Here is a 25,628-nt window from a genome sequence, read left to right on the forward strand (position 1 = left end):
CTAGAGACAGGGTTTCACCATGTTGGCCAGGCTGGTCTTGAACTCCTGACATCAAGTGATCCACTCACCTTGGCCTCCCAAAGTCCCAAGATTACAGGCATGAGCCACCAAGCCCAGCCTAAAACCATTCTTACAGAAACATCAAGTTTTACTTATAACTTAAGGGCAAAACTGGTAATTTTTGAAGGGAAGTTCAGCAGTACTTACAAAATTCAAAATGCATATATCATTCATTCTGGCATTTCTACTACTAAGAATCTATTATATCTATACAAATTCACACACACACACACACACACACACACACATTCACACATAAAGATGGTCACAGCAACAGTGTATATACAGGGAAAAATGGAAACAACCTCCTCAAAGTCATTCAGTGAGTTAAAAGCTAAATATATCCATACTATGAAATATTGTACTACAATTAAAACAACTATATAATAACAGTACTAACATAAGATATTCATGATATATTAAGAGAAAAAAACTGAAGACCATTTTCTGAATTATTTATTTTAAAACTTCATATATATGTGTGCACATGTCTGCACATGTGTGTTCGTGAGGAAAAATGTCTCAGAATATGAACCATGCTGTCCACAGTGGCTGCCTTGTGAGAATAAGGGTGCTTTTGGAGACTAAGGGAGCTGTTGGGAATGGGGAAAAAATGAGGACTTGCCTTTTTAGATACTTCAATACTACTACATGAATTCTTCTTTTATAAATTTTCTTTAAGTTTCACTCTACTGCACTTTAAGATAGTATAGTGAAAGCAACTTTAACTATCTCCTACAGAATATATTTGCTAATTATGTAGACCATCAGGAGACCCTACCTTTGTTTTACCAACTGTCAACACCAGAATGTTCTATTATACAATAGAAAGGGTATGATAGTAATAATCAAATTACCTCCCTAGGATACCTGCAAAAACTGGTTGCTAAGGCAAGCCCAATTACAATAAACACAACCATCCACAGGGAAATAAAAGGAAGGAAAATGTGACATGAGGCCTCCATCAGATGACTCCAGCTGTCACTCACTGGTAGATTTGGAACATAAAAGTGTACATGTCCTTAAAGAATAAATACCTAACTTCCTACTAAGAACAAAACAGAACGAACAATGACAGTCATACTTTTTGCTTAACAAATATGAGTGCTTATTACATCTTAAGTATTGTGCTTAGAGAAGCTATCAGGATACAGAGGCCACAGTTTCAGCCTGATAAAGCTCATAATCAAATGAAAATGAAGAGCTATGCAATGAAGATGGGACTGCTGAATAGATTTGCTTGTTTGTTTGCTAATATCTGAGATAGTCTGAATAGACTGATATACAAGGCGGCCAGGACACAAAGGCATTCAGAGGCAAGGTTAAGCAGGACAGGCAGACTTAAATGGAATTCTTGGTCTTGGTTGTGTAAGAACCATGCTCAAACAAATTGAAATGGAAAAACAACACATGAATGCACACCTGGGTGAAGCTACAGAAGGTACGCCTTTGCAGTACGGAGCCTAGGTTCCTCCTATGCCTCTGTAGATAACCACCAGCAAAGACACAGAGCTGGAAGAGATCTTAGATGTCATATGCCAATCCTCATCCAATATGTGAATAAATGCCTTCTACACTTGGCTAGCTGAGATGGCATCTCTGGACACATGACAGGGAAGTGAGGGGTAAGTCTAGGCTACTTTCAGGATTAGTCCAGGTCCTGGGAGTAAAAGGGCCACTGAAATGATCCTTTCCTCTTTTCCTCTATTCTAGGTTGGGGTCAAGGCCACAGTTTCCCCTCAGACTGTCCCTCTTTGTGGTAGTCTACCCAGTACAGGCTAGCCCATAGGAAGATTAGTGTACGAAAAGCCGTAGGAGAGGAAATATGTGCCAGAAAGTCAGGGAAAGCAATCTGACCTCCAATTATAGTATTATCCATCCCTTTACTGGCTTCTCTCTTCTTAACTGTGATGAGTACTTGTGGATACCCCAACATGAGGTAAGGTCAGTTATCTTTTTTATAATTATCCATCGTATGATTAAAATTATCCCAACACTGTTAGAGATGATTAAGAGCATTTTAAATATGAGAAAAAATGGGTCCCATTCAAGGTCACACAGGTAATATGTAGTGGAGACAATACTGGATTCTAGGCCTCTAGATTTCAAGTTCAGTGTTCTGTCCCTATACCACAGTTTACCAATCTACAATACGTCTCCTTTAATAGGAAGCATAAAGGACAGAAAAGACGAAGTTAATTAACTATGAGGGTGGGGTTAGTACTTGGAAATCTATAAGACTCTAGAAAAGTACTTAGCAAAGATACCAGCTTCTTTTTTAAGAATATGGAAGCTAGAAAGTTTTATTAGAGTATAAAACCAAGAGCAAACAATTTTGCTTTAAAAATACAGAACTACAACTGGCAATCTCCTTGGTGGGCCATTAACATTAACTATCTTACAGCCTCTTTTAGCATGTAGTGGTTAATTTTATAATCTAATTAAAATTATGTGGAAAATTTTATGAAAACATATTGAAATGTTAAAAGGTCTACTGACAAGGACTGAACTATTATGATGACAAACTATATTCCAACAACCTTCACTAAATCTGTGACCTTGGATAAGTCATTAGACTCATTCTCCTTGATTTCTTTATCTACACACTATTGCAATTATAAATTACAAGAAAATTGCTCACAAGGAAATTGTGAAGAACAATGTGTGTGAAATAGGCTTGAAAAACTTTAATTCCCCAGGATAAAATCTTTAAAAAATAAAATATTGCAAAATAATAAGAAAAACAACTACTAAGAACAACTAATAGGATAAGTTCACAAGGAAAAAGGGGAAAAACCTACTGTTATCAACATATTTTGTATTTACTCATGAATTATGTCTTTCTTCCAAAAAAGATTTGGATAAGCTAAATCTTGTCTTTATGATGCCAACTAATCAAGTCTAAATCATATCTTAACCCTTTTATCTATGCGAGGTAAAAGTGATGCTTTTCCAAAGAGAAAAATTAAATCCTCCCAATATTCATGTTCAAGACTTTTGTCTCAAAGAAAAAGTGTATCCACAAAACCACACAAGAAAGTACTGCTTTAGAAACAGATTTCTTAAAAGAGAGTGCCTTACATACAGATCTTTATAGGCAGGTGGGATCATGTTGTCAAGTAACTGCAAAACATTTTTAATGCCACCACCTATTAAGTCATTAACAATTAAAATAAGACCCTCCAGGGAGCAGATTTCCCATTTCATCACTTAAGGTCACCGTGGCTTGCTTCCTACCTCTCTTCTTTTTTACCACTTGTCAAACTAGAATGGAAGGCAGGAAGGCAGCTCATGTAATTGGTCCATTTCCAGGCTGGGAGCAAATTTGATGATAAATTAAGTGAAGAGAAAGCTGGCGGGATAAACTGCTCAAGTTTGCTGCTCTGGAGAAGCTGTTCCTATACACAAGTTATTAGGAAATCATATTGAGTCTAAAGGTAACCTGCAATCTATCCTTGATAGGCTTTCCTATTTTAGAAACTATGAAAGAACTACATCACGTGAACACATTCTCTCATCCAACCTTAGTTTACATTGTTTCATTGGTTCCATTATTTCAAAATAGATTGAAAAATCTTTCTGATAAGAAACTTTAGGGGCTACTATCCTTCAAAACAAGCAAGACAAATGCAGAACAAGCAACTGATTACTGATGGAGGCTTTCAGTTTTACTAAAACTCAAGAGAACAAAGTGATGCTAGCAGATTACATGACCTAAGGAAAAAAGGAGGGAAAAGAGAGAATGCATAAAAGTTTGAAGAAATGGTATATTCTGTTCTCTGCTTCCACTGAACAATTTAATAAGAAGCCACAAACAGAGAAATCTCTGGAATGACCATTAGCTGGCCCGAATTTTCACGCGGCAGCAAGATTTGAGGCAGATGATATGACAGAGCAGAAGCCTACTTGAAAAAGTCCTTGAATACATGTGCTTTTGGAGGGCTGAAGGTACCTCTGTGGCAGCGTTGTTTACACTCCTGTTATTTAACATTGGCAGACTCTACCAAGTCAAACGCTTTACACACCTTATGATAGCTACTTTAGTAAAGCTGAGCCTGATATGGGGAGTACTAGAAGAAATACAACTATGTGGATTTCCTCTGACACAGAAACCACATTAAAAGTATCTCACAGCACCAGGAGACTTATAAAAGAATGTTTACAGCAGCTCCTTTCAAAACTAGGCCTATCAAAAGTGAACAAGGACAAATAAATAGCAGTATTCTCATACTCAGAAGACTCTAGAGCTGTGCTGTCCAATATGGCAGCCACTAGCCACATGTGGCTACTGAGCACTTGCAGTGTGGCTACTAGTGTTTTGAGCTATGTTGTGAGGTGTGAAACAGTAACCAGATTTCACAGACTTAACATGAAAAAAAGTAAAATAACAACATTTTTCTTGAATATTTATGAATATTATGATACGTGTTGGATCGATATTTTAGATATATTGAGCTAAAGAAAACATACTACCAAAATTAATTTTACTTGTTTCTTTTCACTTCTTAAAATGTGGCTATTAAAGTATTTAAAACTATGCATGTGGTTAATATTCTATTTCTATGGGAAGGCTCATATTATATTTCTATTAGACAGTGCTTCTCCAGATGAATAAATTACAGGTATGTGAAAAAATATGGGTAAATCTTAACATGATTCTGAGTGAAAGAAGTCAGGTAATACAAGAATCATACTGTATTATTCCATTTACACAAAGTTTAAAAATAAATAAAACTAAACCAATGTTTAATAATGTCAAAAACAACAAAACACAAACCGCCAAAGAAGTGATTACTATAAAACTAGGCAGTGGTTACCAAGGGGAAGAGAAAGGAACTTGTGACTGAAAGGGGGTACTTGGAGCCCTCTCAAGTGATAAGAGCCATCTATTTCTTGGCCTGGGTGACAGTTCACTTTGTTAATCTGCACATTCATATTGTATGTACTTTTCTACATTTTTACATCTCATAATTTTTAAAGTTTACAAAAAAGGACCTCAAACTGCTTTTCTGAAAACATTTTTATTTGCTGTCAACTAACCACTGAAGAAAACCTAAAAGAATAGGGTTGAGAGACTAGTCCTAGATTTCAAATCAATATAAATAAAGAAATGTAACAACGTTAGGTCCCAGAGCTGTTTAGTCAAAACTGCATTACTTTTTCAACATATTTTTAAATATTTTTAAAATTATGTCCAAATGTTTTAAAAGCACAAGCAACCTATGTTTGGCAACATTACTTGTCCTATATTAATGTACTCTATGAAATAAGTGGTAAGTATATTTCTGAAAAGTTGCATCTATATATTCTTGTGAGTTGACATATTTGCACTGCATAAAATAAATACTCGATAAATGCGTTCACAAATAAATGAGAAAACATGTTCAATGTATAAAAGTTTTAAAAGAAAACTTTTTGTATTTTCTTATACAAAATATTCATATTCTAAATTCTCTCTAAACAAGCTATAATGTTTTTCCAAAAATAATTTATTTTCCTAATATGAGGCAACCGGTCAGGGGCTTTCCTGCACTGGAAAATAAATTTTAAAAGAAAATGAAAAAATTCACAATATGCACAAGTCAGTGTATTGACAAGGGTGAATTAAGTAAGTGTTCTGCATAACTAATATCTAGTACTTGATGAAATGTGACAAATTTAAAGGAAGTATAAGAACCAAGCTTTAACATGTATGATTTTTCTGAGCACAAAAGCCTTGGCACCTAACACGAAACACTTCAAAAGAAATGTTTTAGAATACAAATGTAAAAATCTCTTTTGACCAACTAAGAGCAATGCTGATGATCTATTTCACATTTAATTCACTTTTATGCAGAAGAATTGAATTTATAAGTGAAAAAGGATCCAGAGAGGAAATTTAAAGAGTCAATGTCTATACTCACCATGAACTTGGTTGATTTCTGAATTTTGGGAAAGAATTTCATCTGCTAATTTTTGAGCAGTTGGCAAAACTTCTGTGTGGTGCACTGTGATCAAATACTGTACAAACTTTTGCAGTTGGTCTCTATTCATTTGAAAGAGAGTCTCTGAAATGGGAAGATGCAGTTTGACCTGATCTGGCTTGCGGATGCGGTATAAAGACAGTGCCACAACATGGGCACAATAAAATATGTCCTTGTTTCCACAGCTGCAGGTCACTGAGGTAATCTTGCAACGATCAAAGCTGATGGCCACGTTGCAAACAGTTTCTGGCTCCGATTGTATTGCAGGTTCTGTCACTGTGCCGCTCAAGTGGAAACCTTGAGGGTGAAAGAAAGAAAGGGAGGGTTTAGCTTCTGCATTCAGATGCTATGAAATGCTGTAATTCTTTGAAATGTGTGGGACTTGACAGCAGCAAGAAAAAAATATGACAGCCTCTATATTCAAGTAAAAACATTCAGGCCACTAACCACTACCACCACCCCCTTACAGGTAAAAAAAGAAAAATAAATAAATGGTATTCAACTGATATGCTGAAGTATTTTACACAGCCATATGAAAACATATATTGCCATACATCACCATCATACCTACAGGAAGTGGTTAGATCACGCACTAAGAGGCCATCATTACTCTGCTCTGAATCAGTGGTATACAACACAATAATCCCCTAGATCAGTAGGATCAGTGGTTTCTTCTTTTTTCTACTCCTTTTTTAAGCAGAGTCACCTAGCTCAGCTTTCTTCTCAAAAACTAACTCTCCCCACCTTTATTCTAGGCAGCCACTAGCTGGCTCCAACCAACCAATACTGCAACTCTAAGGGAGTCCCTTTCACAAACTTTGATCAGATAAATTTTTAAATTTGACAATCCTTTCTGCAACATGCATAATGTATACCCCAATACAGCAATGTCTATGAGCAGCAACTGCTTATAGAATTGCAAGGCCCACCAAATCTCATATACACTACCACCTAAATAACTCATAATGATGATTCTCTTCCATGTCACATACAGAGGAAAGCTATACAGATGTACAGTTATTACACACACACACACACACACAAATACACGGTACAAAGTTACCAAGGTGGAAAAAGCCTTAAAAGGCCTTATACCTTAAACTTAGACCCACACAGAAATCCTCTATGACAGTGGTCCCCAACCTTTTTCGCACCAGGGACCAGTTTTGTGGAAGACAATTAGATAATTTTCCATGGATGGGGGAAGGGAATGGTTTCGGGATGAAACTGTTCTACTGTTCCACCTCAGATCATCAGGCATTAGATTCTCATAAGGAGCATGCAACCTAGATCCCTCACATGCACAATTCCCAATAGGGTTTGTGCTCCTATGAGAATCTAATGCCACTGGTACTGGTCCACGGCCCAGGGTTGAGGGACCCTTGCTCTATGAGCTCCATGACCAATGGCCATTTTGCTGCCTATAATGGTCCACACATGAGGCACTCACCCTGCCCTGGGGGCCAATCCCCCTTGGATAGCACTAGCTACAGCTTACTATCAACTGCAAACTGCCTTCCACCACCAGTGCCCACCAGGTAGTCCTGACCAGCTTGGCCACAGGACAACTCCTCCATGCTCTCTTTCCCTACATTGCATAGGAAGGCTATCCTAAATTGGGGTGGGTGGTAAGGGGGAGCATCCATTCAGTTCCACCCTCTCTCTCTCTCTCAAAGCCATATTCAGTGGCCAAGGATAAGCCTGAAGGGAGTAAGAAGAATATAGTTTTGGGAACCTCCACGACTCAGACTGACCTCAGGATTTCAGGTACCTGACAGAAACTTGAATGCTACACAGTGAAGCCCTGGGCTCTCTCCCAGTCTTCCTCTATTGATGCTATTTTAATAAAATTCATCTAGCTGGCCACTGTTTCTTCCAGTTCCCCTTCATTCACAAAGAAAAGGATTGCTACCATGTGGGGACTCTGGAACGGGTGGTACACATGGAGCTGCAGACGTAAAACTCAAGAATGATGGCCAGACAATGGTAAGAGTTTACACACAGGACATCTGAACCCCACTTACTGTCTTCCCATGCAGAGTCCACCCAGCCAGAGAGTTGAAAGAAATGCTACTCCTAAGAAATCTTTCAGAGGTAATATAATTTCACCTTGATCATTCTTAGTCAGCAACATTTAGTAAAAGGAGAAAGGTGCTGCAATAATCTTTATCCAATGAAACAATGAAAAAAGAGCATTCCCTAAAAACAAGTCACTATTACTGCTTCACGATAAGAAATTTTGAGAACTGTCATATAATAATCTTTGGTTTTTTTTCACAAATATTCTCACTGTTTCAGAATGGATATTCCAGTCTCCTTTATCTCTTTTAATCAACAACTTTTTCTGAAAAACCACAATTAAAGAAAGAGTACATAGTATATATTCTAAAATTTTTAAATATCTACGTTCCCATGAAGAAAAAGTCACATGAAAAAGTAAACACCCCAGCAAATCTCAAAAATGAAGAATAATGAGGGCAGTCTTGCTGTAATATATGCAGATGTACTATAAACCTACAATAATTAAAAACTCATGGGACAGCACAGATCAAGACAAAAAAATTACCAAGGGAGCATAAGAGAGAGTCTGGAAAGTTCCCAAGCACATTCTGTACATTTAGTTCAAGGCAAACTCTGTTTTCCACCTGTCATAGATGTACTTGCACGGGGAAACCGGTTATCTTAATAGGAAAACAGTTATCCTAAACTGACCATTTATAAAATCAGTCTCTTCCCACTTAACACTATCACATCTCTCTTCACCAACCAACTCAATGTCTTTGTCTCTCTGCAAAAGTGATATTGGAGATAACTTTTTCCCCACCCCCACACCTTGAAGATGGAGAACTATTCTAATTACAGGCAAAGCCAAGACAATTAAGGATCCAAGTGTTAAACCAGTTAGTATTTAAAGAGTCTACCAGGAGGTAACAGATGCTTCAAAAAAGACTGATTTAACTATTGGCCAGGAGTGGTGGCTCATGCCTGTAATCCCAGCACTTTCGGAGGCCGAGGCAGGCGGATCACGAGGTCAGGAGATCAAGACCATCCTGGCTAACATGCTGAAACCCCGTCTCTACTAAAAATACAAAAAATCAGCCAGGCATGGGGGCAGGCGTTTGTAGTCCCAGCTACTCGGGGAGCTGAGGGAGAAGAATGGCGTGAACCCGGGAGGCGGAGCTTGCAGTGAGCCAGTGAGCCAAGATTGTGCCACTGCACTCCAGCCTGGGCGACAGAGTGAGACTCTGTCTAAAAAAAAAAAAAAAAAAAAAAGGTTGGGGGGAGGCCTTATAAAAACTGGTGAAGCCCTCAAATGGTTTCTGCAAAAATGACCTGCTTTATTCACATGAGTTATACAGTACAAGTCAGAAAAGAAGTATATTGAATCTTGACATTATACAATTATGCAGAAGGGATCCCACATATTATACAGTTTTGTTACTTAAAATTTACTATTCTTGTAAAGTTTTTTAAAAAGCAAACTATAAAATATTGTGACCTCCAAAACAATTTAAATCCAAGAGAAATGTGAAGGCACAAATAAACATATACATGTCTTACAGCGTAACACTCATTATTCTGAGATCATCAAAGATTACGGTGTTTTATGAATGTTCATTTTCCAAGTAATTCTAGATTATCTTTCAAATGCCCAAAAAATTTCAACCATTTTTGACAGAAATATTTCTAAATGTCACAAATTCTACTCTGCCCCCCTAATCAGGAGACCATTTAGGGTGTTACTGAATGAGGAAGAACTCTAACAGATAACTGCAGATGGCAGTATTTTTTAAGTTGGCTCTTTTTGTTACCTTTCTTCACCATCAGCTACCAGGATGACTCCTCTCCTATACTGCTAACTTTCTTTATAGAAACTTCTTTTCCTCAGTTAATGCCATCTCTAATTTGACTAGCTTTGTGGCAGCTATTTAATGCTCTGAGGCCTATTCATTTTGTTTTGTTTGGCGGGCGGGGGCTGGGGGTTCCCCTTACCTTTAGGTGAGCATGCTAAAGTAGAGAAGTTTTACCTTAAATACAGAAAATTATACATATACACATAAAGGGCAGCTGGTATATTACTTTATAAGACTATGCAATACATTGACTCAGTCAATATGCAGGAATTCAACCAAGCCTACTTCAGCCTTGTATAGTGGTGTATTTTGGCCTCTCCAATTTGAGAAACCTTCTTTGAAATAATACCAACTCATTCTCTGTGGATCCTAAATCATACCTGAGAACCCACAGGACAAACAAGGACACTGTTCCTCCCTCAATAATCCCAAGAAGGCTGTAAAACATCCCCTGCTGGTCATACCTCTTAGGTTTTGTTTCAAGACAAAATAATGTTCCTGAGAATTGATTTTGCCTTTCTGGAGTTTTGACAAACTATGATGACCAGCTGTTTTAGGGCTGCAAATGCAGAATCTTCCTCTAGGATAGCTAGCTATTCTATATAACAGAATTGAGCATACAAAAAGGGACAATCCTGCGCTCTGTGGAAAAACACGGATAATTAACTGTAGAACTAAAACATAAATTATATAAACCTTTTCTTAAAATATTTATTTGACTTTATAAAACATAATCTGTGAAAGACAGTTAATTCCACAAGAGCTTCACAGAGCAGTCAAACTGTTTTATCATCATGCTGTCACAGAACCCAATAAAATGTTAGAATCCCCATTTTTAATCTGCAGGAACTGAAGAAAAACAAAGCAACCAAGGCACAGTGTTGTATAGTCCTTGGGAATAGACTTTGGTTTGGATCAGGTTCTGCCACTTAAATGCTACATATCTTATATTAAATATTTAACCTCTCTGAATCTTGCTTTATTTGTGTGCAAAATGTGGCTAGAAATACCTCCTAGGGTTGTTTGGGGAATTAAAATGAAATAACATATGTAAAGCACCTGGCACATAGTAAAAGTGCTCATTAAATTTTATTTCCCTTTCCTTCCCTTCCCAGCTGGAGAAACAGGGGAGGGGTGTGGACACATTCCCTTTTACCCATAACACTTTCTTTTTCTAAGCTACTGGAATCTTGAGGGGAGGAGGGGTCTAGCCCGTGGAGGTGGCTTGGAAAATGAGAGGGATCACTGAGAATGTCTCAGTTAAGTGAGTCAGACAATAGTAGAAGAATCACTGCTATTTGATGGCAAAACCAAAGTATTTCAAAGAGTTACTTATACCTTTACTCAACCCAGGTCCCTTTCCCCATTTTCCTATTAAGTTCTGTCAACTCACAAATAGTTGATTTTGTAAAAGAGTGTTACTTTCATACAGAGAGAAACTAGAAAGCATTAGGGGAGAATCTTTTCTAGTAACTATAGGATTCTAAAATGTTATAATGCAATGATTCTCAATGTATGGTCCTGGGACCCCTAAGAGGTCCCTAAGTCTCTTTGAGAGGGTCCACAAGATCAATATTTTTAAAAATACTTACATCTAGACATTATTAACCCTTTAAAATCTTCTTCATTAATGTATGTTTAGTTTTCCAGTATCACATTAGTACGCAATGTGTAATGTAATGATATCACATTCCAGTATCATTACAAACTGAATACAGAGACAGACAGCAAAGTCCAGCTCTCTTTTGATACAGACATTAAATAGGCTTGCAAAAATATAAAACAATGTCACCCTGTTCACTAAAATATTTTGTTTTGAGAACTGCAGATTTTTTAATAAAGATATATTATGTTGTGAGTTTATTACTGTTATTTGATATATATATTTTTTTCTTTTTAATTTCAAACATAGTAAATATCACTAGATATAATTCTCATAAGCAAAAGCGCTATGGGCACTTCCATTATTAAGAGTGATACCAGAAAGTTGAAGAACTGCTCTTATAATGCACTGCCAACAGGCGGAAGAAAGAACTCTTCTCTACGCCATATTGATGTGGCATTATTTGCACTTAGCTCTTATAGTAGGTCAAAAAGACTCAGTAGAGAAAAACACTGAAGGGGCAAAGTTCTCACACATGAACACATATTCAAATCATCTATGTTAATTTCACATTAACAAAGATTAAGGTTTCTAGAAAGCAAATGTTTAATTCTTCATTGACGTTCCAAATTAAGCTTAAGAAATTAAGCTTTTCTTAACATATTTTTCATATCTTAGGTTAAATTTTAGTTGCATATTAAAGGGAACAAGGAGACACATGATATCAGACTGAAAAAAAGGGATTTTAAAATACACAAATAATATCTAAAAGTTGGCCATTTTGTGCATATTATGTATATGCACTCAGTTAACTGAAAGACTGTTATAAACTCAAAGCATTAGGAAATTTCTAAGCTAAAATAAACTGGCAGACATGAAATAAACATGCACACTAAAAACTACTGCTTTCATGGCACATTCTTTCCAAAAAAATATGCGCCCTGTGTACAAGGCGCCCAAGTAACATATTCTTTGTTGAAAAAGAATTTAACAGAAGCACTGGTGTAGTACTTACACAAATACATCTTTCACCCTTTTCCTAAATAAAAAGAACCCCCAGGGAAATTAAAGGCAGAAACCAAGGCAATGTAATGTTATGGCTGAAAGGGTGGCAAGGGTTGTGAGGAGTTTTTCTGTAATTTTTTTAAAGGCAAGTCTAAAAATGCAAAAGTGTTAATGCTCCCATGATAATGTATTCATTGCTTAACTAAACCCACTGCATTAGCTAAATGTATAGTAATGAATACTTGATTATGTAACCTTGGTAAAGTAGATGAGTTAATCATTGCCCAAAAAAACCCTTTTACCTTTCCCAACTCTTGCACATAATCTAACACCCCACACTACAATAATCGATATTAAAAACAAAAAGTTTTAATGTAAATCATGTACAATTTCCAGATCAGCAGAACAAACAACATAAGGGCCCAAGATGGAAACTTGTATGAAATATCATATTCCTTTTCAACTCCATAATTTTCTCAAAGGGAAATCCTAAATTAAAGGGACTGCATCCTGTGAGCTGGCTAATTAAATCCTCTAGCACTAATTTCTAATGCTAAGCTTAAACAGCTTATAGAAAGACATTAGGAGATTTTGCCGGCAATCACTAATGAAGTGGTTTTCATCTTTCTGAAAAAAATATTTTTTAAAGGAAAAGCTTTAAGACTACCTTAAAAATGCCTATTTAGAACTCAATCACTCCTACACTTCATTAATATTTGAGAGAAAAACAATGGCAAATTAATGCAAAGGCCAGACTGTAAACCACAGCATACCATACAAACAACATAAAAATTTACGGAGCATGCATTGGATGGGCCCAACTAAGAGTTCCCAGCAGCATTCTGCTCAGTATTGGTTGTTTTCTCATTAATGTAGATTCTTACACCATTTTCTTACAAGAATCCAAGTGATCAGAATACCTGTGTTAGATATGAGTGGCATTAGATAATTATTTAAAATTATTTTTGAAAATAAGACTCTCATCCACTAATTTGGATATCTGCAGTGGGCACCTAGAAGTACCACTAGTTTAAGGGGAAGTGTTGAACTAGAAAAAAAAAAAAAAGTCATATCACTCCGTCATACCAAATCCTGAAGCACATAAGGGTTCCCTACCACCAACAACAAATTACTATCAACTAATTTTTCAAGATGTATTTCTGTATTTTAACTTGCATACTTAAGGGAAACAATCATTGTCTAGCCTCAAATTCTGGGTGGGCAGTTGGGGAGGGGGTTGTGATTAAAAGAAAAATTGGTGGAATTTGAATTATTTTCACAACTGTAACTCTGCAAAATGCTCAGGAATGTAAATTATTTGTCCCAATCTTTTAAACATAAGCTGCTTTCTCTGATGCCAACCTTTTCTAATACAAAGAAAGCAGCTCTGGCCTTCCACCCTTCTTAAAGGTGGGGACAGTCCTGCAGCCCTTCCTCTCTAGGATCCCTTGTCACCTGCACACCCCACATTGCCCCCACCTCAGTTCACTGCTGCTTCCTCTCACTGCTCACTTTGGCCTCTCACCTGGGTCCCAAAATTCTGAAGTGCAGATGAAGTTTATTAGAGCCCTTTGGTGCCCAAGTGGCAACTCTTGGCATCTCTGCATACTTTGTCTTGCCTCCCAAGGACCGGGTGTAAACAAGGAGGAAGCAGAAGGTCCTTTTACCTATTTATTTCCCATTGCTGCTCACAGCAAAACAACCTTTGGAAATGCTTGGCTGTTTGCTTTAGGAGTGGTGGTGAAGAGGAAACAGGAGACTAATTCTGTTTACCAGGGCCAAGAGGAAGGGGAAAGTATGCTCAGACCTGGGAGGGGAGAAATGTAGGCCTTTGGCAGCCAAATTCTTCCACCCACACTCTGGAGCTCTCACCTGATCCCTCACCCCAACATGAGTCCTCACATTTTGGCGCTAACCATTCCTAATGCCTTGCCCTATGCCCAGGCTCTAACCCACTTAATTCTCACAACCATCCTGCAAAGCAGGCATCATATTCCCCTTTCTACAAGTGAAGAAACTGATGTTCTCTAGGAGAGGCCGTGGTAGAACACACTCTGGATTAAGTAGAACTGAAGGGAACACAAGGTTTCTACAATTCGAATAATAAACTTACACAAATAAAACCTTTCTACTCCAACACATAAATGATTTTAAAAGATGAGGGAGGCAAGGCATGGTGGCTCACGCCTGTAATCCCAACACTTTGGGAGGCCGAGACGGGTGGATCACTTGAGGTCAGGAGTTTGAGACTAGCCTGGCCAACATGGAGATACCTCATCTCTACTAAAAATGCAAAAAAAAAAAAAAAAAAAAAATTAGCCGGGTGTGTTGGCATGCACCTGTAATCCCAGCTACTTGGGAGGCTGAGGCAGGAGAATCGCTTGAACCCAGGAGGCAGAGGCTGCAGTGAGCTAGACTGCACCACTGCACCCCAGCCTGGGCAACAAGAGCGAAACCCCATCTAAAAAAAAAAGAAAAGAAAAGAAAAGATAGATGAAGGAGAGGCAAACTAACAGATCCAGACACTTGAGTAAACTCTGCTAGGGTTAAGAAGCTTGGAGGCAGAGCTCTTTCATCTCTGTAGCCCAAGGATCCAGCACAGTTCTTAGAATAGGCCAGGCCCTCGAAAGAACATCAAATGAAAGAACTCATGGGGTTCTTCCAAGTAATGCCCACCCTGCACTGTAAAAGTCACAAATAACTAAATGCTCTGGCCCCAAGCCCAGGATACTTTAACTTCATGAAAGACTATTTTTAAGAGTCCACTCCTCTCTATACTTCAAGCTAAACGGGAAGCTCAGAGATAGCAGAGGTCTGTGGAATCCCCATCACAGAGGACTATCTTGGAGGAGGTACTCCAGAAGAATTTGTTAAGATGAAAGAACACACACACACTCTTGGCATGTGGAACATATAGATCGGTGGTTCTCACACTGGAATGTGCATATGATAACAAAGATTGCTGGACCCCATATGTCCAGGGTTTCTGGTTTAACCCAGGTGATGCTGATAATGCTGGTGTCCAGGGACCAAAGTTTGAGAACCACTGACTTAGAGGATTAGAATTAGAGCCTCAACAAGTCTTTTCTAGCCAAGATATATTTGAGCAAACATAGTAAATGGAACAGTGAAGAATGTATAACTCATGATATTAAAAATATATACAATATCTTGCTTCTTATGTAACCTAAATGTTCCCATTCTAAGTCAGAAACTGGTCTGAGCATTACAAAATAAAAGTAAAAATAACATAGTAACAAAAGCTGTTACTATCATAGTTATTAATACTTAAAGCTAGATCATCTTTTCAGTAAAATCTTCATTAAAAATCTAAATTAAAATACTAAAAGTTTTAAATAATCAGAGAGTATTTACTTCTGCAAAGAGACTGTTTTACAACATCCCTGGGATTCCTCATAATTGGGAGTTATTTGTATATTAGAAGCAATTCAATTAATGAAAAAAATATATAGGCAGCTATTTTAGTAACACATTTTTCACCTGAGGCAAAGTACACCTTATATGAGAAAGTCAGAGGCAACAGAATGCAGGATGGCACAAGGTGGGGTAGGACTAGAAAAAGAATTATCACTTTTTAAAACAAGATCGGTCTTCCTTCAAGCTCCATCACTATCTCAGTTTGGTGAACTTAGCCTTGATGTTTTCATCTATAAAAAGGGATAATAATACCTATTTTGTAGGACAGCTGTAAGGACAAAAACTGACTACATACAAACCATCACAACTCCTTTTATGGAATGCCTGCCATCATCATTATTGTAATAGAAATGCCACATACTCTGGGAAGCTTGGCGTTTTCAACACATGCACTAAAACCCTAGCCCGTTAGTGTAAGTGCACTTGCTGCTGGAAATGCCAAGCTCCCAGGAGCATGCTGGCATTCTACTACAATAATGGACTATGGTTTGTTGTTGTGCTAATCCATAGCTAATATATCCGTACTTCCAAACTAATAGAACTGCCGTCATTTTTTTCTGTTGTTCCAATTTTACATAGCACATTTTTAAAATGTAATTTGAAGGAAAATGAAAAGGATTTAGAAGACTTAATTTTTCCACAAAATAACTTTTAGTTTTAATCAGTTAAAGAAATGTTTCACTCTTCCCTTTGAAGATTTCTCTCTACTAAAATATAAAACATCCCTTTTATCCCTAATGTTTGCCTTCCATGTGAGGTATATAAAATTATTTTTTACAGCTCAAGTCTATCTTGTCCCTGAGGGGAAAACTAATTCAAAGTTGGATGCAAGAGTAAGGAGACTAGTAATTCTTGTTTTGGGAAGAAAAAGTGACCACAGCTTTTCATCTTCACTAATTTATAGCCTGACAAGCAAAGTGAAGTCAGAGCTCCAGCTCTCCTCAAAGAATCTCAAGGAACACTAGCTCCTGCAAGGACTGTAAGTTACTGTCATTTCCCTTACTGTAGAGAGCCAGCTGGGAAGAAAATCCTCTCTGCCCAATTTGTATGCTTTAAGAACAGTGAGGTAGATATATTTTTACCTTGGCTAAATGGCACATTTTTTCTTAAATACATAATGATGAAAAATAAGCAAAGAGGTCATCTGTTCAAAAGGCAGATAAAACCGGCTAAGTCATTACCACCCATATCTTGGAGCACTATAATTACAGGTAATATTTTATTTTCCTTGCTTTAGTTGGTTGGGGGGAGTGTTTTTTCCTGAAATTTCTACAATGAACACATACTGCTTATAAGAAAAAAAAACTGCTTTCACTGTTCAAAGTCTTCCTGAGTGAAGAATTTGACTTATAAATGATTTCCAGCACCTGTTCTGAGAGCCTGGTAATAACCACACCCCCAGTACAAACACTGACAGTCATCAGTGCAGCTCTGCCTTACTGACTGGTCCAGCCTACTATAGCAACAGGTCACTCCAAAGCTTTCCACTGGATGCTGAACCCACCTTATGGCTTAGCCACAGTCCACAGAAGAGGACTGGCTACACAACTCAAAAGTAAGACAAGGCAGAGAGACTGGGACTCTTGATTCTAATTTCAGCCACTATGTAATTCTAGCCCCACTGGCAAGTTATTTAATATCTATTTCTTGTTCCCTCTTTTTCTCTCACTTATTAAATAAGGGAAATAGATAATGAATGATTTCTAAAAAATTATGGAGGGAGGCAGCAGTAATAGAGAGTCAACCATGACAAGATATGGGGTGGTAGTTGCTATACTCACTTATATAGCATAAGACTTTTGACCTTGCCTGGCTACTACAGGGTTGAATCAATGGTCATCTCAAATGACCTGGTGGCTTTGGCTCAGGGAAGGGGAGAGAGAAAGGATAAATATGACAATAGCTGCAGTCACATTTATGTCACTGGCATTTGGGGGGAAATTTTTTTAAAACTCCAAAATTAAATACAAAAGCAAATAAGTGTTTAATTTTTACCAACATAATTTTTACTCATCTGCCTGAAAGTGAGATTCTTAGGGCATTATATCTTTTTGTTGTGTTCTATACAGCTGGCAAAATTTCCAGCTGTATAAAGAAATCTCACAATACATAAATATAGGTAGGGTTTATCTATGCAAAATATATAAAAATATAGAATAAATAATATAGAAACATAAAATAAAACCCATTAAAAAACGGAATGAAACCTATGGATCATCTTGTCTGTCTGCTACATAAAAGGATTCTTTCTCTTATTATCTATTATATATTATGAACATTATATATTATATATTATGAACATTATATATTATGACTACTCAACAACCACTTCCTTAATCCCCTACTTTGTAACATGAAATATACAAGTCTCCCGGGAGGCATCCATGAATAACACAGGGTTCCAGTTCTGAGAAGTCACTGCATTATTGGACAATTTGAGTTAACAAGACAGATTAAGTTGGATTTGGAAAAAAGTAAGAAGAGATAATATCTAATACAATGTAAATTTTAGAAAGAAGAGAAACTACAGTACAGACCCCATTTCCGAAGCCATGTTCTATGTATGTTAACAGAAGAGGGAAGGGTTCCCAAGGTCTTACAAGTTTGGATTAAGTTTCACCACCTTTTGAAGATTCAAAAGCACATGAAAATGGTAACCGCTGTAAGAACTCATACAGTAACAGGACACCTAATGAGCTCTATTTACTAGTAAAAGGTCTACAATAACTGCTGTAAGATATTAAAAAAAAAAACCATAATTCAGGATAAGCAGTAGAGCTGATAAACAGAACTATGGGCTCAACTGAGTTTAGAATCATCAATCAGCATGAGCCAACTGAAAGGATTTTGTGATTTTTCTCCAGGAGTTCAAGACTACCTGGACATGTATGGCTGAAAGGCTGGAGATGCCACATCATCAATATCCCTCATCCACTATGAAAGAACCAAAGAACAAGTATTTAATGGAAAAGGTAAACATCGTTGAAAGTCAACCTTCTTATAATGCCAGACAAAAGAAAATACACCAATGCTGTTGTTATTTGCAGCACAGTCAAAACTTCATCTGGCATACTCTCAACCAGAAATATCTATTAATATTTGATTAAACAGAATACCACACACTCTTGACTCACATGGCTGAGAAAGTGTTTACAATATTTTATATCCAAATCCTTAAAATTTGAGTGGCAAAGCTCAAATTCCCTTTGCGGGAGGACCTGAAAGAGTCTAACATGAAAATACTGCATTGGAGTTTATTCTATAATACAACAACAGAGATCCATGGCTATATGCAAAAAAGACTGCTAAGATCTGGTGGCACTTAGAAGTACCTAGAACAGTGCCTGACATATGAATACTTATTGAGTGAATGAATAAATAAAAATGTAAAGCTTTTATTTAATACAAGGTTAAATGAAATCTGAATACTCTACCAGAGAGTTCTATTGTGAGAAGCTGCAAGATAGCAAAGTCTGAAAGCAAACGATCTATGTATCTTGCCCATGATGCATATATGAAAGAGTTGTGACTAAGAACTAAACTCTTATTGTAGATAATATCCTTGATTAAAGTGTGACTTTTGCAAAAATCTCATAAAAATTCCACTAATACTATACACTATACTACTATACACAAATAGAAATGTGTTTTTACTTACTTCTTCTGAAAGCAAAGCATCTATAATATAAAGGAACAGATATATTCCATTTTATTAGCCCAAAAGAGCATGTTTGTTGGATACTGATAACAACACTATAGAAAAAAGTCAGAAAAAAAATCAGCTACTGGCCCAGGGATCTAACTACAATTTTCCTTTCAATATCAAATAACTGTTAAATAAAGCTATTTATGAATAATGATTATCTTATGTTGCTAAACTTTAGGATTTAAAATAAATTTTACAACAGATAACTATGAATCACTGCCAAATTTTTGACTTCTGATCTTTTTTAACAAGAAATGTAAACCCAAATGGTTTCAAATGTGAAAGAGTGCTAATTAAGTAGCAATTATGTACATAGTGGCTTAGGCTTCAGAATCAAATATGTGTCTGAGGAATGGTAGTATAAATGGAATTAGAACTGACCTGGGAAAGAGACTTGAGTTTTAATCCCAGCTCTGCTACCAATTAGCTGTTTACCTCGAGTCTTTGGCCTCCTTTTTTTTTTTTTTTTTCAGAAGGAATCTCGCTCTGTTGCCCAGGCTGAAGGGCAGTGGCGTGATCTCGGCTCACTGTAGCCCCCGCCTCACGGGTTCAAGTGATTCTCCTGCCTCAGCCTCCCGAGTAGCTGGGACCACAAGTGCCTGCCACCATGCCCAGCTAATTTTTGTAGTTTTAGTAGAGACGGGGTTTCTCCATGTTGGCCAGGCTGGTCTCCAACTCCTGACCTCAAGTGATCCACTTGCCTCAGCCTCCCAAAGTGCTGGGATTACAGGCATGAGCCACGGCGTCCAGCCTGGCCTCATCTGTATACCTGCAAAAGAAAGCTGAAGGACTAGATCAGTGGTCTCTTACCTTCTTTTTCAGAAGGTTGGGAGGGAGCGTAGATCACTAGAGAATCTGAAAAAGGGCAACAGATGTTCCCCTCCAAATATGCACAAAATTATGTAGAGTATTTCAAAGTTTAGGATCTCTGTTATCTACTCATTTATTTAGGTTAAGGGCATTCTTGCAGATCTCCTCATAGATCCTCAAACTCTAAAATTTTTAGATTCTAAGTAAGTCAAAAGCAGCCAAAATATATATACTCATAGTCAAAATGCATGGTGAAAACCTAGACTTTTGCCTCAAGTTATTTTTTTCTTTGGTTTATAATAAATACTTTTGAGGATGCTTTTTAAGAATTTTATTGTACTTAAAAATGTATTTTTGGTATATTTCAAGTCATTTAGAGGTAACTAGAATACTTATCCAAGCATCTACATACTCAGAGGCAAATATATGTATCCAACCTCAAAGAGACTATATTATCCATTCTTGAGAATAGGTGATGATTTAAATATAGTCCACACAATATGGGGCATCAAATGATAAAACAAGAATAATTCTAGAAGAGATTTTTAATGGGAATTAAAGAGGGGGAAATTTGAGAAATAACTGGCATAATATATATGATTCAATGACTGATTATTGCCCTATTTCATCATAAAACTAAAATAACATACAGATTAAATGCAGACAAAAACACAGTACTTCAGTATCATCAGATACTAGTCAAAAGATATATGGGGCTGGGTGCAGCGGCTCACACCTGTAATCCCAGCACTTTAGGAGGCCGAGGCTTGTGGATCACCTGAGGTCAGAAGTTCGAGACCAGCTTGGCCAACATGGTGAAACCCCATCTCTACTAAAAATACAAAAAATTGGCCAGGTATAGAGGCAGGTGCCTGTAATCCCAGCTACTCAGGAGGCTAAGGCAGGAGAACTGCTTGAACCTGGGAGGCAGAGGATGTAGTGAGCCGAGATCATGCCATTGCACTCCAGCCTGGGCAACAAGAGTGAAACTCTGTCTCAAAAAATAAAAATAAAAAAAAAGATAGAGGGGCCACTTATTTATTAGTCAATCACAATTGTTATGTTTACAAAGGATACTTTACTTGCCTAAAATATAAATATATTGGATATACAGTCAAGGAAAATTCCTTAATAAAAACAAAAACAACAAAATGAAAACTGCCTGAGAACTGAACTATATGGCTAGTTTTCAGGCCCCAGAATTTTGAGGAAAAGGGAAATGGCTATTCATGTATAAATCGAACACATCAGCTCATCAAACATTTCATAATAATTCAAACTAATTTCTTTGGCACAGTACGAACCCTGCTACTTGAGGTTAAAATGAATTTGCTTCCTTTCTCTAAGGTAGACAGGTAATCAGAAATTGGATAAGGTTTAATCTTCAACAGAAATTGATTTCCCTGCTTCAGAAACCTATAAATGTTAGTACTGTAAAATATGATAGAAGAAAAGATACAATAAATGACAGCTACAGCTGTATCTTACTACTGGTCTAACTGGTTCTCTTTCACTTCTCTCTCCTCCTAACATTTATTCTTTCAAATTCTTTCCACACTTTCAACCTCTACTGAACACATTTGTACCTTGCCTCTTTCCCTTATCCTTCACTCTGCTATCAAAGTTACCTTTATATACATATGCACAGCAGGAGAAATTCATTTGAAAGGCTAAGAGAATCATTTCTTGTGGTAGCTGTATTCCCCAGCAACTGTAAACGCTACCTGGACCACTTATAAACTAGCTGGGGACATCTGCAGTTACTCTAAGAATAAGGTTTTTGTTTTCTTTTTTTTTTTCCTTGGTGGGGGCACCTCTGCCGATCTATTAGGAGGACAAGTCTACATTTACATACATTTTTATATATCAAAATTCAGCATTTTGTTAACCAAGAAAGTAAAAAATCTAGCCAGATTTGAGAAGTATTAGCTTTAAAATATTATCTTAAAAACTAAGAAATCCCACTTAATTCCCTTTGATGATTCTCCTAAAACAAATTTGGTTTCAGATTTTTTCTAAATAAATATATGAAAACTATATTCATATTCTTTTTGAGAAGGCCTCCAATATATAAAATCTTTCTGTGAAATTGAACTCTCCTGGTGTACAATGACAGCCCTATAATGATATAATTTTAAGGGAGAAAATCAGAAATAAAAGATTGATACCTTAAGGGAAGACTATGCTGGCATAATCAGATTAAATGAGGATCCGATTTTCAAGATTGTGACTTTACAGACAGTAGTACTAAATAGGCAAAAACTTCACCTCTCGATAATTCTAAAGAATAAAAGGTTCAGCCTGAATAACTGAGGAAAGGTTTATTCTTGAAACCAGCATTTTCATTTTACCAGGTGATGAAAGTCTTTTGAAAATGTATCAACACTTCTCTAGCTTCCTTAACAGTGTTAACAGTGGGGGCGGGGTGGGGGAGAGAAGGCGGGGGTGGGGGAGAAGGCCGGGGCGGGGGAGGGGGGGAGGGGAGAGAGAAGGCGGGGGTGGGGGAGAAGGCCGGGGCGGGGAATCTAACTTAACACTTGCTTAATGACACAAAGTTATCATTATGAACAAATTTACTGTACTAGGTGCTCCCAGTATTGCCCTCACAGCCTCACTAAGCTGGGCTACCAGTCCTTTAGCTATAGAGATCTGCACTGCCCCGCTGGCCAAGTGCTCCGTCTGCTCCCTCTCTCCTTCCTTGCGGAAGTCAGGTGCCCCTTCTCATTGCTGACATCTTACTTAATAGATGCATCCTTCTGGTTCTTCTAAAATGCTGGTTTAAATCTTCCAGGAGTTTGGAAACCAGATAACCACTGTTTTTGTAGTTTTGTGTAAATAAGAGTAAATGAGGTCCGAGTACAAGTCGGAGATTTTCTTCTGAGTTCAGGCTTAAGCTTCAGTGCGGGGATATTGGTGAATTTTGCTCAGCAGCATCACAGGCCCTTCCTTTGTCCTTGTTTCATTGTTCTCAATTGCACCCCACATAGAAAATAATCATTAGAGGAAATGAATGGACTTTTTCAAGTTTTCCACAAAAGTGCCATGAACTAGAAAAGGAAAATTCTAAAATTACTTATTACTAGAAATATATGATGTAGTAACATCTTTAATTACTACTGCTAATATTAACAAGGAAGAAAACTTTTTTTTTATAAATTACTTTTCTCTCAAAAATAAAATGACTTTGAGGATAAACTATTTAAATCTAACACAGGAAAGCTATTTTTTTTCCCCAAGACAAATACCTATTTTTTAAAAAAGACACACCCAGATCTTGGTTTCTCAATACTACTCCCCAAGAAAGGGAACCAAAGCTCCTTAAAGGAATGCCTGATTCTAGGACTGGGACAAAGAATCTACAAGATGAAGCTGGAGAATGTGATGGTGCCAGAAAGGAGGTGCAAAAAATAAACCTTCACTGGGGGCAGTGGCTCACGCCTGTAATCCCAGCACTTTGGGAGGCCGAGGTGGGTGGATCATTTCAGGTCAGGAGTTTGAGACCAGCCTGACCAACATGGTGAAACCCTATCTCTACTAAAAATACAAAAAAATTAGCCAGGCGTGGTAGTGCATGCCTCTAGTCCCAGATACTTGGGAGGCTGAGGCAGGACAATTGCTTGAACCTGGGAGGCAGAGGTTGCAGTGAGCCGAGATTGCGCCACTGCATTCCACATTCCAGCTTGGGCAACAGAGCGGGACTCCATCTCGAAAAGAAAAAAAAAAAACAAAAAAACTTAGGGATAGGCACGGTGGCTCATACCTATAATCCGAGCAATTTGGGAGGACAAGGCAGGAAGATCACGTGAGCCCTGAGCCCAGGAGTTCAAGAACAGCCTAGGAAACATAAGGAGACCCCATCTCTACAAAAAATGTAAAAATTAGTTGGGTGTGATGGCATGTGCCAGTGGTCCCAGCTACTCAGGAGGCTGAAGCAGGAGGATAGCTTGAGCCTAGGAGATTGAGGCTGCAGTAAACCATAATTGTGCCACTGAATTCCAGCCTAGGCAAGAGTGAGGACTCGTCTCAAAAAATAAAATAAAATAAAATAAAATAAAATAAAATAAAATTTAGGGAACTCTCCCAATCTGAAAGAGCTGCCAACAAACAGGCTGCAAGTATTTGAGCAACAAAATCAATAGTGACAATGTTAGATTATAACTCAAAGAATAAAATAAGCATTTATGGACCATACTGATATAAATAAAGTATTGAATAAATAAATGGGGGAAGGGACACAACTTCCTTACAGAAGAATTTCAATTAATAAATGTAGAAGGAATGAGGGAAATAAAACTAATCATTAGAATAACATAGTAATAATGCTGCAAAGAAGATTCACTGATGAATGATAAAATTAGTGGGTGAAGCTTTAAAGAAAAACAGAATATCTGCATAGCCTCAAAGTATCTTCCCCCCCCCCAATATTTTATTAATAACTGTGGTGATTTTAGCATATATATACAAATTATTTGATACTCCTCCTCCTGTAGGTGGAGTTTAATCTCTCCTCCCAGTGTGTGGACTGGACTTTGGTGACTCCCTTCTAATAATAATTAAAAAAAAAAAAAAAAGGCATGGTTATTCTTGAAAAATGCTAAGAGAGTAAAAGTGGCTGGGTGTGGTGGCTTACACCTGTAATCCCAGCACTTTGGGAGGTCAAGGCAAGTGGACTGCTTGAGCCCAGGAGTTTGAGACCAGCCTGGACAACATGGCAAAACCCCATCTCTACAAAAAAATACAAAAATTAGCTAGGCATGGTGGCACATGCCTGTAGTCACAGCTACTTGGGAGGTTGAGGTGGAGGATCACTTGAGCCCAGGAGGTCCAGGCTGCAGTGAGCCAAGATCACGCCGCTGTAACCCAAACTAGGTGACAGAGTAAGACCCTGGTGCAAAAAAAAAAAAAAAAAAAAAAAAGAGAGAGAGTGGATGTAAAGTGTTCTCACCACAAAACACAAAACTGATAATTGTATGAGGTAATATATATGTTAAGTAGCTAGATTTAGTCATCCCACAATGTATATAATACTTCAAAATAGCACGTTGTACGTAGTAAAATACATATAATTTTATGTCGATTAAAAACAATAAACTAAAAAAAGGAAAAAGAAAAAAGCATGGAAAGCAAAAATAGTAACTTTAAAGTGAAGCAACTTGGCAGATACCATCTTAAATGAGCCAGTGATTAAG

At 37.4% G+C, this 25,628-nt stretch overlaps 1 protein-coding gene across 2 annotated transcripts in view; it reads right to left on the reverse strand.

The window, feature by feature from the left end:
- Positions 1 to 25,628, reverse strand: part of ZSWIM6 (zinc finger SWIM-type containing 6) — a 211,061-nt gene that overhangs the window by 66,985 nt on the left and 118,448 nt on the right. For both annotated transcript variants that reach the window (XM_024353416.3, XM_024353417.3), the window contains exon 2: positions 5,964 to 6,320. In XM_024353416.3, coding sequence (XP_024209184.2) covers positions 5,964 to 6,320 — 357 coding nt within the window. The remainder of the gene's footprint in view (positions 1 to 5,963; positions 6,321 to 25,628) is intronic.

Source organism: Pan troglodytes, chromosome 4 (assembly GCF_028858775.2).
Source record: "Pan troglodytes isolate AG18354 chromosome 4, NHGRI_mPanTro3-v2.0_pri, whole genome shotgun sequence".
NCBI lineage: Eukaryota > Metazoa > Chordata > Mammalia > Primates > Hominidae > Pan > Pan troglodytes.